Source organism: Passer domesticus, chromosome 16, assembly GCF_036417665.1.
Source record: "Passer domesticus isolate bPasDom1 chromosome 16, bPasDom1.hap1, whole genome shotgun sequence".
NCBI lineage: Eukaryota > Metazoa > Chordata > Aves > Passeriformes > Passeridae > Passer > Passer domesticus.
Genome location: NC_087489.1, coordinates 13,643,617 through 13,660,433, shown reverse-complemented (window position 1 = coordinate 13,660,433; position 16,817 = coordinate 13,643,617). Strand labels below are relative to the sequence as shown.

At 44.2% G+C, this 16,817-nt stretch overlaps 1 protein-coding gene across 5 annotated transcripts in view; it reads left to right on the top strand.

Annotated features, from left to right (window-relative positions):
* Positions 1-16,817, top strand: part of TSHZ2 (teashirt zinc finger homeobox 2) — a 210,755-nt gene that overhangs the window by 128,076 nt on the left and 65,862 nt on the right. For 2 of the 5 annotated variants that reach the window (XR_010348494.1, XM_064391751.1), the window contains exon 2: positions 809-3,887. Coding sequence is in view for 4 of the 5 variants with exons in the window: in XM_064391751.1 (XP_064247821.1) it covers positions 809-3,879 (3,071 nt within the window). In the remaining variant the exon portion in view is untranslated. Of the gene's footprint in view, positions 1-808; positions 4,889-14,903; positions 15,133-16,817 lie in introns of those variants that run through there. The other 3 variants (XM_064391752.1, XM_064391754.1, XM_064391753.1) reach the window with 3 other exon arrangements.

Here is a 16,817-nt window from a genome sequence, read left to right as displayed (position 1 = left end):
GAATTTCAGAGAATGGGAAGGAATTGGATTCTGAATAAATATACTCATCCACAATCAAGTTCATCTTAGTAATCAAAGAGTTCATTTGCCAAATAAAATCCTTCTGGATTTGTTCTACATTTCCAGTTTAACAATCAACTTCAGTCTACTTCTGTCAAATCTTCTGTAACTTCCAAGGGTTCTTGTCCTAAAATTTATGGATTTTACTGAAGCACAATTTGCTTTTATGGTACACAGTACATTACTTTTATAAACAAAAGGATTTCACTTATGCCTATTAACACTTTCAAATACTGTATTTTGACATATAAATTATTTGTGTACATCCTAAATTGCATTTTTAGGTGATCAAGAGGCAAAAGGCTACTGTACCTAGATGATGCTCTGAACCAGTAAGATTATGGCACTTATTTTTCTTCTCTTCCTTGCAAATTCAACCCCTTCTCTCACTGAGTCTAAAAACAATTTCATAGAATTGAAGCTTTTAGTATAAACTTTAAATTCTTACATATGAATTTTCCAACTGTCCCATTACAGGACAGTTAGAATTATACTCCCATGACAGGAAAATTATTAACTCGGGATCTCTGGCAGTTATAAAGAATTATGATCATCTGCCAACAAAATGCAGCAACCTTCACAAAAAAAAGAGACATCATTTGGCTTTTTTTCACTTCCAGAACCAACAGAAAATATAGTTATAGATTAAAACAAAATCCAGTAAAGAAAATACATAGTGAAAGCAGAAAACTGGAACTGTAACATTCTCCTTTAACAGGTTGTTTCATATATTGACATTACATTTCAGGTTATGTCCAAGAGGAAGATTTAAAGGAAGAGGAAGATATAAAGGAGGAGGAAGAAGATGATGATGACAACAACTCCACTGCTCAGCTGCAGAGCAGCAATGACACTGGCACGGATGAGGAGCACGAAGTGGGTCCTGAGCAGAAAGGGAACTTCAGTTTCCAGAATTCCCCTGTCAGTCACATATCCAACCAGGACGTGGAGAACGAATCACTACTGAGTGACGGTAGTGACCATGTGGCAGATATCAAAAACATCTGCTCCAGGGAGCCCCAGGACCCCAAAAGCAGCGCCCACCCCAAAGCCCAGAGCGAAGCACACGATTGCATGGATAAAATGACAGCAGTCTATGCCAACATCCTGTCGGACTCTTACTGGACAGGCTTGGGGCTGGGTTTCAAGTTGTCCAACTCTGAAAAGAGGAGTTGCGACAACAGGAACGGAGGGAACAAAGCTGATTTCGATTGGCACCAAGACGCACTGTCCAAAAGCTTGCAGCAGAATTTACCTTCCAGGCCTGTCTCCAAGCCCAACCTGTTCAGCTCGGTGCAGCTCTACAGGCAGAGCAGCAAAATGTGCGGGACTGTGTTCACGGGCGCCAGCCGGTTCCGCTGCCGGCAGTGCAGCGCTGCCTATGACACCTTGGTAGAGCTCACGGTCCACATGAACGAGACAGGCCACTACCAGGATGACAACCACAAAAAGGACAAGCACAGACCTACCAGCTACTCCAAGCCCCGGAAAAGGGCGTTCCAGGACATGGACAAGGAAGATGCACAAAAAGTTCTGAAGTGTATGTTCTGTGGTGACTCTTTTGATTCCCTTCAAGATCTGAGTGTTCATATGATAAAAACAAAACATTACCAAAAAGTGCCTTTGAAGGAGCCGGTACCAACCATTTCTTCAAAAATGGTCACTCCAGCCAAGAAACGTGTGTTTGATGTGAACAGGCCTTGCTCCCCTGACTCCACGACAGGGTCTTTCTCAGACACCTTCTCTCCTCAGAAGAACGCAAACCTGCAGCTCTCCTCCAACAACCGCTACGGGTACCAGAACGGGGCCAGCTACACCTGGCAGTTTGAGGCCTGCAAATCCCAGATTTTGAAGTGCATGGAATGTGGAAGCTCCCATGATACCTTGCAGCAGCTCACAACCCACATGATGGTCACTGGCCATTTCTTGAAAGTCACGAGTTCAGCTTCAAAGAAAGGAAAGCAACTTGTTCTGGATCCTTTAGCTGTGGAAAAAATGCAATCGCTGTCTGAAGCACCAGCCAGTGACAGCCCCGTTTCAAAATCAACCAGTAAATCATCTGCAGAATGCATAGGTCCTGCCTCGGAACTTAAAAAAGAAAGTAAAAAAGATAAAGCTGATGATGCAAACAAAGATGAGAAAGCAATGAAAACTGAGGAGTACGAAGACACTCTTCAGAAACCCCTGGATCCCACAATGAAATACCAGTACCTCCGAGAAGAAGATTTAGAAGATGGTTCAAAGGGTGGTGGGGACATTTTAAAGTCCTTGGAGAACACTGTCACAACAGCCATCAATAAAGCTCAGAATGGAGCTCCCAGCTGGAGTGCATATCCCAGCATCCACGCAGCTTACCAGCTCTCCGAGGGAGCCAAGCCGTCCTTGCCTGTGGGATCCCAGGTGCTCCAAATCAGGCCAACCATGACCAATAAATTGAGGCCCATAGCGCCCAAGTGGAAGGTGATGCCTCTGGTCCCTATCTCGGCAAACGTGAGCCAGTGCACTCAAGTGAAGAAGGAGGCTGAGGACAAGGAGGAGGTACAAAAGGACTATGCTAAGGAGGGTGTCCAGGCTGAGCCGGCCTCGCTCAGCCAGAGCGAGAGGGAACCTCTCCTCAAAGCTGAAGCCTCTGTGGAGCCAAAAAAGACAGAACCGTGTCCCTTGAAAGAAGAAGACAAAATTAAAGAGGACAGTGGGAAAGAAAAGCCAGTCCTCAAGGAGCCACCAGCAGCTTCTCTCAGCAATGGTTGTGCTGCTGCCAACCATTCCTCGGAGCTGCCCTGTGTGAACCCCCTGAGTGCACTGCAGTCCGTCCTGAACAATCACCTGGGCAAAGCCACTGAGCCCTTACAGCCTCAATCCAACTGCAGCCCCAGCTCTAGCACAATTTCCATGTTCCACAAACCCAATCTAAACATGATGGAGAAGCCAGTTTTATCTCCCGCTCCAACCCCACCAAAGCCTGCAAGTGTATCCAGGCACTATTTGTTTGAAAACAACGATCAGCCTATTGACTTGACCAAATCCAAAGGCAAGAAAGCTGAGTCAGCTCAAGCACAATCTTGTACTTCTCCACCTCAAAAGCACGCTCTGTCTGACATCGCTGACATGGTCAAAGTTCTTCCCAAAGCTACCACACCAAAACCTGCTGCATCCTCAAGGATACCGTCCATGAAGTTGGAAATAGATGTCCGGCGCTTCGAGGACGTCTCCACGGAAGTCTCCACTCTGCATAAAAGGAAGGGCAGGCAGTCAAACTGGAACCCTCAGCATCTGCTCATTTTGCAAGCTCAGTTTGCTTCCAGCCTCTTCCAGACATCTGAAGGTAAATATTTATTATCAGATCTAGGCCCACAAGAGCGCATGCAGATTTCCAAATTCACTGGACTGTCGATGACCACCATCAGCCACTGGTTGGCAAATGTCAAGTATCAACTTAGGAAAACCGGAGGAACAAAGTTTTTGAAAAACATGGACAAAGGACATCCAGTCTTTTATTGCAGCGACTGTGCATCTCAGTTCCGAACCCCCTCTACTTACATTAGCCACTTAGAATCCCACCTAGGTTTCCAAATGAAAGACATGAACAGGCTGGCTGTGGAGCAGCAAACCAAGGTAGAGCAAGAAATCTCCAGAGTTTCAGTTCAAAGATCTCCTGAAACAATAGCTGGAGAAGAGGACACAGACTCTAAGTTCAAATGTAAGTTGTGCTGTCGGACATTTGCGAGCAAACATGCAGTAAAACTTCATCTAAGCAAAACACACAGCAAGTCACCAGAACACCATTCACAATTTGTAGCAGAAGTGGATGAAGAATAACTCTTAAGGTATGCATGCTCTATAGTGAGTTTTCATTTCAGCATTTCCAGGAGGCTCCGTCAGGCTCCGTGCTTTGGTAAAAGTAGGAAAACAGTATAAAATGCATCGTGTATGCTGCGCCGCTCCTCCCTCGCATGCACACATCCATTTTATAACGTTTTCAGAAAGAGAGCTTGGTCAATGCAAACCCACACTGCCCTAGAGAGAAATGTTGCTGCTCATTATTTGCAAAATAGCTGTTTGCCCATTTCTCTTTTGTTCCTAAGAATAAATCATTTCACATCCACTGCACTTCGGTGTGGAATGCAAGAACTAAGTGCTACTCTTTGCAGTGAGAATGGAAAAAGGCAGATAAAGAGCACTGAAACCCAAAAGGTTATTACCTCACTCAGTGCTAGCACACCAATAAATCTGATTTGGATGGGGAAAAAGAAGAAAGTTCAAAAGTCAAATTAGCAAAATCTCAATTATTCCAAGTCTCTCATAATCTCAAACACAGCCTCAAGAATATACAAATAAGTCTGAAAAGTTCCTATGTAGAAGTTCAGTTATTCTTCTGTTGATATTTGGATGTTCAGTTTTGTAAAATATTTTAATATTTTACACTTACTTAAACACTTGCTACTGTGAGTGGCCTTTTTTGTCACATCATTTTAACCTCTCTCTCCATCATCCCTTTTTTAATCTTTAAGATGTTTGATTATATTTTGCTTCGTGTTGGTGGAAGTCAATCCATAAACATCACTGACTTCAGTGCAAGTTCTCTTATAACCTGGGGGAGTTACTGCTTAATTGAGATTTTTTACAAGCTTAATATTTCCAAGACCTGTTAGTAGGATACTGCTGCGTTAGTGTTGCTATTTTTTTGCTGCAAGATACACCAGTTGCCACAACCAATGTTTATAACATGTAATGTAATATTCAGATGCCACACCATTTTTGCATTTTTAATTTTACTTGATTCACAAACTTGAATATTCTTGATTGAAATAAATATGCAGAACATCAACTAAAAGTCCAAATAGACGTTTTTTGTTCTAACCAGTTTTTTTCCAGGAGGGCTCTGTTTAGTTGTTCCCATCAATTCCTCCAGCAGACTCAGGCTCTGCTTATGTTCACAGAACATCCATGTGCAGATCCAGGTTTTCTCCAAGGTGTTCATTACTTGAATAACATTCAGAAAATGAATTTGTCAGATGGTGAAAATTAAAGATGTGCTGCGAATTGTCACTGATGCCACCTGGCTTTGTGGGCGTCCTCTGGCTGATTGAGAGAACGGGGCTCAGTCCCCATTTGGGGGCAGATTTCCCATTTGTTTGCTGCAAATATTCATGTTTTAGGAAACACTTTCTGCTGCCAAAGCCAGTACGAGGGCTCTGCGTCGCTTAAGCTCCATTAAAAATGCTACTTTTGAATAATTTAAACCACTGATCAAGGGGTTACTTTGGGCTGGGGCTGTAAGCTATTGCCATGGAGTATAATGTCAGCGTTCAAGTGCAGTAAGATTTAAGTTTTGCATACATCTTGTACGTGCTGTCTGCATTGGAGGAGATTTATGCTTCCTGCATATTTTAGCCAGCAAAATTCCATCTCACTCCTAAGGAGTTTGTTTTCTAAATAGGGCTAATACCCTAAAGTATCTATTTGGGCACTTTAACCCAACATTAGAATGCTGCTTGTTTACCTGGCCACTCCAAATCAACACCCCTGAGGGTCTGGGTAGGGATAAACATTCCATACTTTGTTTTCTTCCCCACCACTTAACAATTATTAAGACTCTGCCATTCATAGTTTTCACACAAGAGATATCAGAGCAAACCAATAATTTGGGGACTATCAAACAAAAGCTATCTGCCAGATATATTAATACAACAGTTATTTTGGCACATTCATGGCTTAATGTGTGACAAATGTTTCAGATTTGGTCTTGAAAGCACCGTGTTATTACTCAGAGGCAAACCAAACACCCACCTTTGTAAACACGTTACTGTTGCTGAGGATTGGAGGAACAAATACAAAAGGGGAGAAAAAAATCTCCAAGGGAAAAAAAAAAGTGGTTTCTGCATTGTAATAACCTGCACAGAGACATATTATTCAGGTGATGTGTAACTACATAAATAAGGGACTGTCCTTCCTGCCTCTGGATGCCGAGAAATTGCTGTCCTCGTAATACTCATCCATTTCTAATTTATATCAAGATGCAGGTTGTATCTTACCTTTGAAAAAATATATTTAAATTGCAATGACAGAGTGATAGCACTGTTATCTGGAGCTATAATTTCAGTTGGTATGCATGATAGCACAAATTGTCTGAAATGATGGGGTATTTGGGATGGCATTGTAAAGATTTTATTACAGTTTCGGAGCCGAAAGCCTCCCTGAAGTTCTGACGAGGTTGGGAGTGGGGAGGCCTGAGTTTATTCATATGGATTCTTCAGAAATCTGCAAGGAGACTAAATCAAATAACAGGGATTTTCAGAGTTTACTTACTCTTACCATGTTATTTTTAAGATCCAGTACACATTTGAATAATAACAGAGGGGAGCAGAGTATTTAGAAAGGCGAAATATAAAGCTGAGATCCTGAAAACACACACATGCATTTGTGTTTCCTTCTTGCAGGCAAAATAGGCATAAAGACAGAGAATATAGATTGAAATAAATGGAAATAAAACAGTGGAAAGAGTACTTGAAGTATAGATATACATAAAGTACTTTATATTTCAATGGCATTTACTAGTAGAGGTTATATTGTCAAATGTTAGCTATCATTAAAAATACAAATGAATAATCTGGGTTACTACTGTAGAAAAATGTGTTATGGGTATGGATTTATTTTTAAGACCTCTGTGAGGCTGTTTATAAGAAATTTGCTATAAATTCTTCTTAAATGTAAAAAGATACATATATCTCTTTTATAGTCATCTTTGGTGTTTTCCTGAATTCTTCTAAGTGATATGGGTTTAGTAATATAAAGTAAGATTATGTGTAATATACAACAATCAGACATCTCTATTCTCTTTCATTTAACCCACTTCAAATTTGTTTTTATTGCTATTCTTCATAGAAAACCCATGAACATTAGGAAACATGGCTTTAATTAGAAGTAATTTGTATGTTGACTTATACCTTGAAGAACATTTGTTCATTTCTTCAACTGAATTAGAATTTTTATGTTGTTCTGGGGGAAAAGGCAGGGCAGAATTGTATTTCTCACTTTAGAGCCAGGTGGGATTGGCTTGGAACTGGTCACTAACTGAGGCTGTCTGTGGCCTTGGCTACAACTTTTGATAGAAATAAATCTCCATAAAGTCAAATTAACCAACCTGACTGGGGAGATTTCTGCTTCAAAAGACCCCGATAAGCGAACAGGCAGCTACCTGAGATGAACTAATTTGAAAGTAAGGCTGCTGCAAAACAAAAAAAAAAGTCATAATGATAAACAGTTTTTCTCTCTGTTTCCTCCTTTGTCTTTTTTAACCATCAAGTTTAAAGCTTCTGCGGCGCTTTTTTTTCTACTTTATAGGAGACAACTGACATTCTGTGGTAAATGGAAGAAAGAGCAGAGCAGAACTGAAAATCCTCTAATGCACTGACACTAACTTGCCCTCTATTGTTGAAAATGAGCAGGCAATCATGATTGTTCATCAAATGGCTCCTAATGCAGTTAAAGCATTCAGCTATAATTTCTCCTTGCATTTATAATTACTGTCATAGACTGCACACCTCAGTGAGCAGATTAAAGCTATAAACTATTTAGCCGTAGCTTTAAGATGAGGAACTTGATTTGTCTGGCAGCAGTTATTTGTTAGAGAGCTTGACACTTCACATAAAAATGACTCAACTTGATGAAGAACAATGCAGTTTAAGCAATGCAGTGATTTTAAATCAGTCATTATACCACGCCCTGTAAGAATTGCAAAGCAATTTGTTAAATGATATATAGGACATGTAGATAACTGTATGTGTTAAGTATACCAAAATAGAGGATTTTTTTCTTCTCTGGATTTTATTTTCTCATTCCTCTGAAGCAGTAGGAGCTGCTCTGATCATGTTCCACTCTTAGCCAATATGGCTCTTACATGGTCAAGGACAATTGTGTGAATCAGTGGTCCCAAATTCTATTTTAGGGAATTTAGCCTGCTCCTCAACTTCCATTTCTTCTTAGCAACAAATATTAGAAGCTGAGGTTTCCTTCCAGGAGAATCAGACATGCTGGGATGTGCCTGCCTGCAGTGGTACCACCACGATTTTGTAAGCAGAATTTACCAGCAACACCAAGGGTTCTGCTCCCCACATCATCAGCCAGGAAAAGAGGGCTCATCCCATGGAATTCTTGTTTATTCCATTCAAAGGGGATTTTCCTGACAATATCTTTTTGGAAAATGATGGCTTCTCAATGGGAAAAAAAAGTCTGTGGGGAAGTTCTGTTTTAAAACAGATTTTTGTTAGGATAAACAGGGTAAAATTGAATGACAGGAGACAGAGCTAGGAAAAGAAACAGGTTAGCCTTTTTACTGAAGCAAAATCCTGCTGAAGCAAGGAACTACCTCCAAACCGTGAGCCCTCCCTCAAAATAATCCTGCCCTGGTGAAGCCTCAGGTCTCTTAATCCTTTGAAATTTTTCACTGTTTACCTGAAGTGGTATATCCAGATTTTTTTTAATTGAACATTTTTTAATCCTCAAAAATTATCTTGCATAGCATTTTTTCAATCTAGCCATCATCCTTGTAAACTTAATAATGGTGTGTTCTTGGCTTCCCTGAGAGCAGGGCCAGGCCAGATGATCCATCAGGCTGTGGCAGCACCAACGGATCCGTGCACATTTCCTGGCTCTTTAGGAAGGTTTTGCAGGTTTTACAGGTTGCTATTAAGAACAGTATTATTTAACATTGCATTTGAGCTTCCAACCCACTGGGTCAACCCACATTGTTCCTGAGCTCTGTACAAACACATTGCATGTGGCAGTTCCAAGGCAGGAACTCCTCTGCTCACAAAGAAACTGCAACTTTCGAGGAGATTTTAACTGACCTTGAACAGTGCCAGCCTCCTCCAGCATTCACTATTCATAAGGACATCAAAATCTTGCCTTCTCCTTGCTGTGCCTGATATTATTAAATGCTACAGCCTTCATAATCTATAGCAGAACATTTCTACCAGGTGAGATTTCAAAGGAAGGGTACCTGAGTCTTATTTATATATTTTACACCTCAGCAAACGAATCACAAAGATCAATACCAAAAGGAAAAGACATGAACAGTATCCAGCCCTCCAAAGCACCTTTCAATAAAAATAATGTAATTTAGCAGGATGATCACTCAGTGCAAATATGATGGAGCACAGATGGAAAATGAGGAAAATTATAGATACAGCTTTATGGGAGGAGGAAAGGAGGAAGAGATTTTTCACTATTTATTGGGATAATGAACAGATAATTCATGATTATTAAGCTGTAGTCTTCAGGCCTCATTCTGCCTTCTCTTCCCCTCTCAGTTTGGGTCTGGGTGTGTTTGTGCATCCAGGCAGGCTCTGTGGAGGGGAGGAATCAGGCCTTTCAATGGCTTCCACAGAAATGCAAGCAGGATTTGCAGCAGTGCAGCTCCAGCCCAGGACCCTCCCTGCCGGATGGGGAACAGGGTGGGACACAACCCCCAGACAGAGCTCTGCCTTCCATGGGACTGTGGTTCTTCTCCAAGAGGGGGGTGTGGATAACACCAAACACAACAAACACCAGGCAGCAAAACCCCAGCCCTGAGAGAGCCCGGGGGCTGATCCTCACCCTGGACAATCCTCTGCTCCCAGGACAAGGAGGGGCCCAGCCCTCCAAGGTGTGAGGGGGCAGGAGAGGTGTCCTGCCAGAGGGATCCTACTCTGCACAGCTCCGTGTGCCCCCATCCCCTGGACGGACAGACAGCCAAGATCCCCCAAGAGGGGCACACACCGGGAACGGCTGCAGTGAGGGAAGGAGGGACACACAGGGACACGAGGGAACTTGTCCATTGTAGTAAATTTACACAACCCCTTTATTAAAAGCAAACAGTTCCTCCTCCCCTCCAAAATCCCTCCCTGCCAGCACTCAGCTCTTCTGCCGGGGGTCAGCCCAGGCAGGAGGGGGGAGGGAGCCATGGGGAGTGGAGGAGATTGTCATGTCTAATGAATACCCTGAATGTATCAAGATATATATTTTTTTTCATTTCAGAAAAGGTTCCATTAAGAGGGAGACAGCCCTAACATGTGCTTTGGCCCCTCATCAGATTTATGAGTATTTGCTCTGCTCTTTAATAGGAAACTCTGCAGCAACTGCCACCTTGCCTGCTCTCCCTGAGATACACAGTGGCTTCTCGGGGAAATGCACTTCATTATTAATGTGAATTTGTACGTTTTTATGACACTGCTTGGGGGAAGGGGCAGGCAGAGATTTCCTGGTGATATATGCTCATTTCTAACCATTTATTGTCCCAGACAATCGAAGAACAATGATAAACATTGTTTCAGAAAGCGGAGGGTGCAGCAGTGACATTTTTGAAAGGAAAGGAGAGGTGGCTGGAGTGGCTTTGATGTGGCTGTTCCCCTGCCTGCTGCAGCTCAGAGTGGTGTGTGCAGGGCAGGTTCTGCCTCCCTTCACCAGCCAGGACCGTTTGCTCCATGCTGCTCCTCAGCAGAGGGGGCGTGGAGGGAGGAGAAGGAATTCCTCCTTTGGGAAGCCTGAAGTGCAGAGGATCCCAGGGCTCCGAGCCAACGGATGCTCAGTGCACTCTGTGCAGACAGGGTGGGTTTGTCCTCTCCTCTGGGAGAACTGCTCCAACTCCAGGGGGAAACTGCTGGTTTCAGTCATTTAATGAAAACTCACCAACACTCCCCATTTCTGACTCCCCCAAGTTTGTACCACGAACCACAAGGAGAGCTGGGGGTGTCTGTCCCAGCCATTCTGTGCTGTGACTGCCTGTCAATATCTCCATCCAGCTCCACCTCTGTCTTGCTTCCAGCCAAAGCCAGAGAACATCCCTGCCCCATTCCCTGAGTGCCTTTGCCTCTCTTCATTCCACTCTGCTGTCAGCTCCAAGCACAGCAGTGGCTACCCCACACCAACTCTTTTGGGGGGCCAAGACAAGCTGCTGGCACCTATCTCCCCTGGAAGTGCATCCTCATGGCTGCCCACTTTCCTTACATTAAAGACACTGCCATTTCCTTTTTCCCACCTCTTCGTCTCCATCCCAAGGCACTCCACAGAAGATTCCCTCCCTTTGGGATATGACCATGGCCTGTTTCTGCCCGTGCTTGTGTGAGGTGAACAGGCTGCTCTTCCACCAGACACCTCAAAGGGCAAACTCCAAACTTCCTTCATGCTCGCTGAGCTCAGGATCAGCCTCCAGAGGAGCTCAGCCTCACTGGTCAGGCACAGACAGGCTGTGGGTGGGCTCCCAGGCCAGCAGCTCTCTTCCCTCCCTAATTCCAAGGAGCCCTAATCTGTTGGCCTTGCTGTTCTTATGGTGCAAGACCCAGGTTTCTATCCAAGGAAAAAACTATGAGGGAGGTAATTGTGTTTATTTGATCTGTGTTTTTTAAAACATTGTCTGTACTCCCAAAAATTTTGTGGTGGCCTCCTGTAAATCACAAATGCACAAAAAAAAACCACTCTGGATATTTTTCCGACGAGATTAAGGTGAAAGTTCTTACATTCATATTTCATGTCTGGAAAAAAATATCAACAAGAGTGATAAGTATAGCCAGCACGAGTGTAAAAGCACACCCTGTCATTTGTTTTCCATGTGCCATATGTTTTCTGAATCCTGCACCTCCCACATACAAATCTCATGCAATAATGTGGGGTGCACACATTACTCAGGATTATTTAGTTAAGCCCTGCCTGTATGCAGGGAATTCACTCAGAGAAAGCCAAGCCACTGTGCTTTGTTTTGCTTTTTTTTTGCTTATTCTGGACTCATAGAGTAGAAAATTAAAGATCCCACTGTGCCAGGCGTCATGTCATTTGGTTTTAATTTAATTCATCTCTTCAATTCTCCCTGTTTCTCCTTTTCTTTGAGTATCATCAGTAGGTGGTCCAAGCATCAACCAGAAGATTTACTGGCAAGACTAAATGTATGAATGCTATGAACACATTGTTTTTCTGATATGATTTAATGACATTTTTGGCATTCCCATGGCTGTTGAAATCTTCCGTAATAACTCCCTTTGGCAGCCAGAGCTCCTGTTGATCAGGTGAAAGCTGATGCAAATGTCAAATGTCAATAAATTTGTAATCCATAAATACAATATTTGATGCTGGAGCGAGACCATTAAGCAAAGTGCAGCAGGAGGCACTGAGGAGATGAGCTGCACCTCACTGGGAGCAGAAAGCAGGCAGGAAAGGAATTCCACCTCCCCAAGCAAGCTCTTTTCCCTCTCCACACTCCCCGAGTTTCTGAGTGCTGAGCTTTGCCCAAAGAGGGTTTATGGCTTGAGTTTGGCAGAGCCAGTCGGGTGATGCAGGTTCTGTCCCCTGTCCTGCTTTTGCCTCATCGTGTGAGGTTGGGATTTAATGTCTCTGTTTCTAAAGGAGCTCTTCATAGCTCAGAGGTTTCCGAGGCCTCAGAGTTTGATCCTGGAAATGATTAGTTATGCGAGATATTCCAGTAAATTAGCAAGACCACTTACATAACTTAGGTGTTGCAAGAGTGAGTCATGACTCATTTATAGCTTTAAGATGCTTGGAAAGGACGAGCCACGTATGAAGCCTGATTTTATACACAATAAAGACATGAGAGCAATCACATCATTTCCCAGGAGATCTCCTTAAGGACCCTCCACTTTGACCTTTGGCTCTGAACAGCTCCAGTTTGTTTGACATTGAAAAAAAGCAAATGTGTGAACACAGTGCCACGAGCATTTGCACTTTGAACATGCTGGGGCGGAACACAACTGAACTGGAAAAGGCTGCAACAGCTAATGTGCTGGGAAAATAGAACAGAGGCATTTACTTAATAACTCAACTAATTCCTTTAGCTCACCTTGTAGAGATTTAACCTTTGAATGAGAGAGTCCCTAGTTCAAAATCCCGTGGCTCCTCTGTCCTCGTGTTAATTTTTAAATTATATATCATTGTTGAGAGGCCCTTGTGTTGAGCATTACAGGCTATTTTTCATGTCTAAAATGGGGAATTATAACTGAACATTAGCTACTGGCTATAAATCACACGGAACAAAGTGGCATCTGCATCTACTCGGTAACAAGAGTGGGAGAATTGTAACTTACTTAAATTGCGACAAGAGCGAGGACACAAATGTGGTAGCAGAGATAATTGTGACTTGAGAGAAGGAATGGTCCCTCCAACTGTGTCACATCTCGCTCTGTCCTCTGCAGCTGCCCACAGCCAGGGCTGGGAGTGCCCAGGCACAGCAGCAGCTGGGGCAGTCCTGAGGGGAAATGCAGAGCTGGGAACACTCGCAGAGCCCTCCCTGCAGTGCCAGCAGCACATCAGGGCCGTGCTGGGCCAGGGCTGGGCTGGGCAGCCTCCCCACAGCTGCAGACAGCTCCCTTGTCCCGTGTCCCTCTGGCTGTGCCACCCCCCTGAGGGAGCAATGACCACAGCTCCTGTCCCCGGGATGAGGTTCCATTCCCAATTGCTTTATTCCCAGTTGTGGCTGCAGCCCAGGTGAGGAGGAGGCAGCAGGAGGCTGTGAACAGGACAGCTATCGAGGCTGGGTAGGGGCTGACCAGCTCCTCCTCTGCTGCTCAGCTCACAGGGCTCACCCTGCTGCTCCTGTGCCTCTCTGAGCCGCCCACTGATAATCTGGTGTTATCTTAAAAGACAACAAAATAAACTGAGCACGGCCTCATTCTTGCACTTGTCTCTGCTGGCCCTTTTTTTTCTCCTTTTTTTTTTTTTCTAGTTTTTTCACTCATTAGAAAGCTTCCAAGATCTCTTGTGTCCTCACTAGGATGAGCAAGATCTACCTGGTGCCCTGTGTTGGTGGAAAAGATTTGGTGCCTTTCTGAGAGATCCTCTTGCACTCAGTGCAGCACCTTCCCAGCGCTGTGTCTGCTGTGGCAGTCAGACCCTAAGGCACCACCAGGTTCTAAAACAGCCAAATGCACACTGAGGGTATTGCTCAGATATTCCTCTTTTTGGGGGTCTGTACAGCACCAGCCACTGCAGCTGTTTAACAGCTTCTTGAGCCCAGTGCCCAGCAATTAGGATTAGTTATCCCTGCAATGCAGGTCGCTGTGCAAAAAGAGCACAGACCTCCACAAGAGGTTTTACTGAAGTGAAAGCCTCGGGTTTCTTTCAGAGCAGACAATAAAAGAAGCAGTTTTTCCAGCCAGACCAGGGCAGCATCCTGGCAGGAGGCATTTGGAGCTGCCAGCAGGACAGGGGTACCAGGAATCCTCCTGCTGCTGCCTGGTCAGGATTGATGAAGGTCCTTTCCTGCTCCCTTGCTCAGCGTCCCACCCTGGCAAGTGTTTCCAGGATTAAATTCAATAATCAACACTTTATGCTGATTATTCAGTCACAGCTTCCTAATGACCCTGGCCTTGTCCAGCACTCCGTGGGGGTCCAGGCACCACAGGATTCTGGTCCAGGAGTAATCTGTGAGTAACAGCAATTGTAAGAGCTGCTCTGCTGATTAGGGACAAACTTAAGAACATTCTTAAAAGCTCTGCAGAGCAGGGGCCTATGTGCAGTATGTTTATTAGGCTGTTCAGCAGTAATTCAGGCAGCTGAGAATTGTTGAGGACCTGGTCCATCTAATTGTGTGTCTAAATCATGGTTTGCCCGTGCTTCAGAGCTGCTGATGTTACATCTGCACGGAGTGGCTCGGGCTATATGGTCAGAATCCTGCGGATGGTCAGTTTGTAGCATAACATTGAAAATTGCAGCGTGCACCATAAAGCTACTCTCTGGAATTTATTATATATTGCAGCACAACAAGCAAATTTATACTAGATGCAGTATATGCTCAGACATTAATGTGAGCAGAGGAGGAAATATTCTCCTCCCAGCTCACTGCTGTGTGTTCTCTCCAGAGCAGAACTGAACTGCCCAGGATCACCAAAGGAGAGGCAGCCACAGGAGTGTCCATGGCACGGGAAGGACATCCCACCCCTCACGGCCTGAGGCCCCGGGGCTCTGAACTTCAGTTCTGCTCCTGTGAGAGCTCTCAGCAAAATCTCTTTATTATTCATCATAAAGAACCCCAGCTGTGGAAAGGCAGCGCTGGGAGGAGATGGGGACGGCTCTGCCTCACCCCAGTGTAAATCAGGAACAACTCCAGCGCCGAGTGCTGCTGCTGTCACCCGGCCATCAGCTCAGAATCAGCCTTTACCTGCAGAGGATGAGTGAAATATCTCACAGCTCTGTGGCCAGGGGCCTGCTGAGCTGCTCGCAGAGCTGCTGTCAGCATGCCCAGGGCAGGAGCATATTTTTTCCTTGCTGTTGTACATAAGGGCTCTGCTGCAGCCGACAACATGAAATGTGTTAGTTCGGTTTGTTCAAAATGGAGTGTGTTTGTTAAGTGTTGCCTCTTTGATGTTGTGCTGCCATCTCCATCTTTGTCAGCATTGCCCATCTTTTTCAATCTAATGAACTCAAACCATCAGTGCAACTTAAGTTCGGCTGTCTGTTCTTGCATAGTTAATATTAAAAATGTACTAACAGTGTGGCTGCGAAATCAAATTATGCACATAAATATGCTGGCATAGCAGAGGAGGCGGCAGAAGCTGAAGTTAGCAACATTGATGCCAGTTCACATTTGCAAATCAACCGTCAATCTGTCATTAAACATGTTATCAAATGATGATAAGTGTATGCTTCTTGCTTGCATTGGCGCGCTTATTCCCGATGTTGATGTGCATTAATGGGATAATGTGCATTAACATAGTCTTGCTTGGATGAACACAAAACATTTTTTATCCGTCTCAGTTTGTTTCCCCCTGTGGCCCCCAAGTAAGTGTTTTGTGTTATCAAATTGCCAAAAAATGGGAAAACACATTACTTTTAATTAGCAAAAAATTTTGAGTCTTTTTTTTTTAATTTATTTTTATAATTTTTTTACCCAGACTATCTCCTGGGTGTTGTCACTTGAGGTTGGGGGGGACCAAAAAAACCCCAAACATTCCACTGGCTCCTTTAAGTAAAACGATTAATGTCAGAAACTCAGAGATGACAATTATGTGCTGTCTTAATGCACTGGCCTTTCCTCCCAGCCCCTGCTTGTGACACGAGTGATGGCTCGTGCTCAGCGACAGGAAAAGCAGGATCGGGAAGCATCTCGGGCATTCCCAGCCCATTGTGTGCCACTCTCAGGCATGGCAGGCACTCCCTGGCTTGGCTGCACTGAGCGGTTTTGCAGACAAGGCAGCGAAGGCTGTACCGAGGATTAAACACAGGAAAATTGTGGATGCTCCAGGAGGGAATGCAGCATCCAAAGGAACTTCCCATGTGTTATCCCAGCTCCCTTCTCCCTCCTGCACGGCACTCAGGGCTCCATCAGGGCACACACTGCTGGGAAACTGCCAGGAAGTTTAAAAAAAAATCTGTTTGGAAAGAATAAAGTCATTAAAAGAAGTTGTTATTACCTACTGAGGGAACTCCTGCTTCCCCCGGGACAGAGGGAGCAGCTCCTTGGCTGCCCTGGGAATGGTTTAAACAAAACGGAAAAAAATCCCAGGATTTCTGTTCATTGCTTTTATTTAGAATTGAGTTGTTTCCCCAGGTTTCTGGGGAAAGTTGAGGTGGAACTCCAGCAGAGCAGGGAAAGCAGCTTTCACACCTGCAGGATTTGAAGGTTTGCAAACTCCGATTGAAAAGTCAGCGGAACAAAGTTCTCCCCGCTCCCTGGAGAACAGCCTGTCTGTTAAACCTCCATATTTATTCAATGGGGGCAAAATTGTGATGATCTACCCAAGTTTTTTACCTTAGAACAGGAATGGAAAACAATA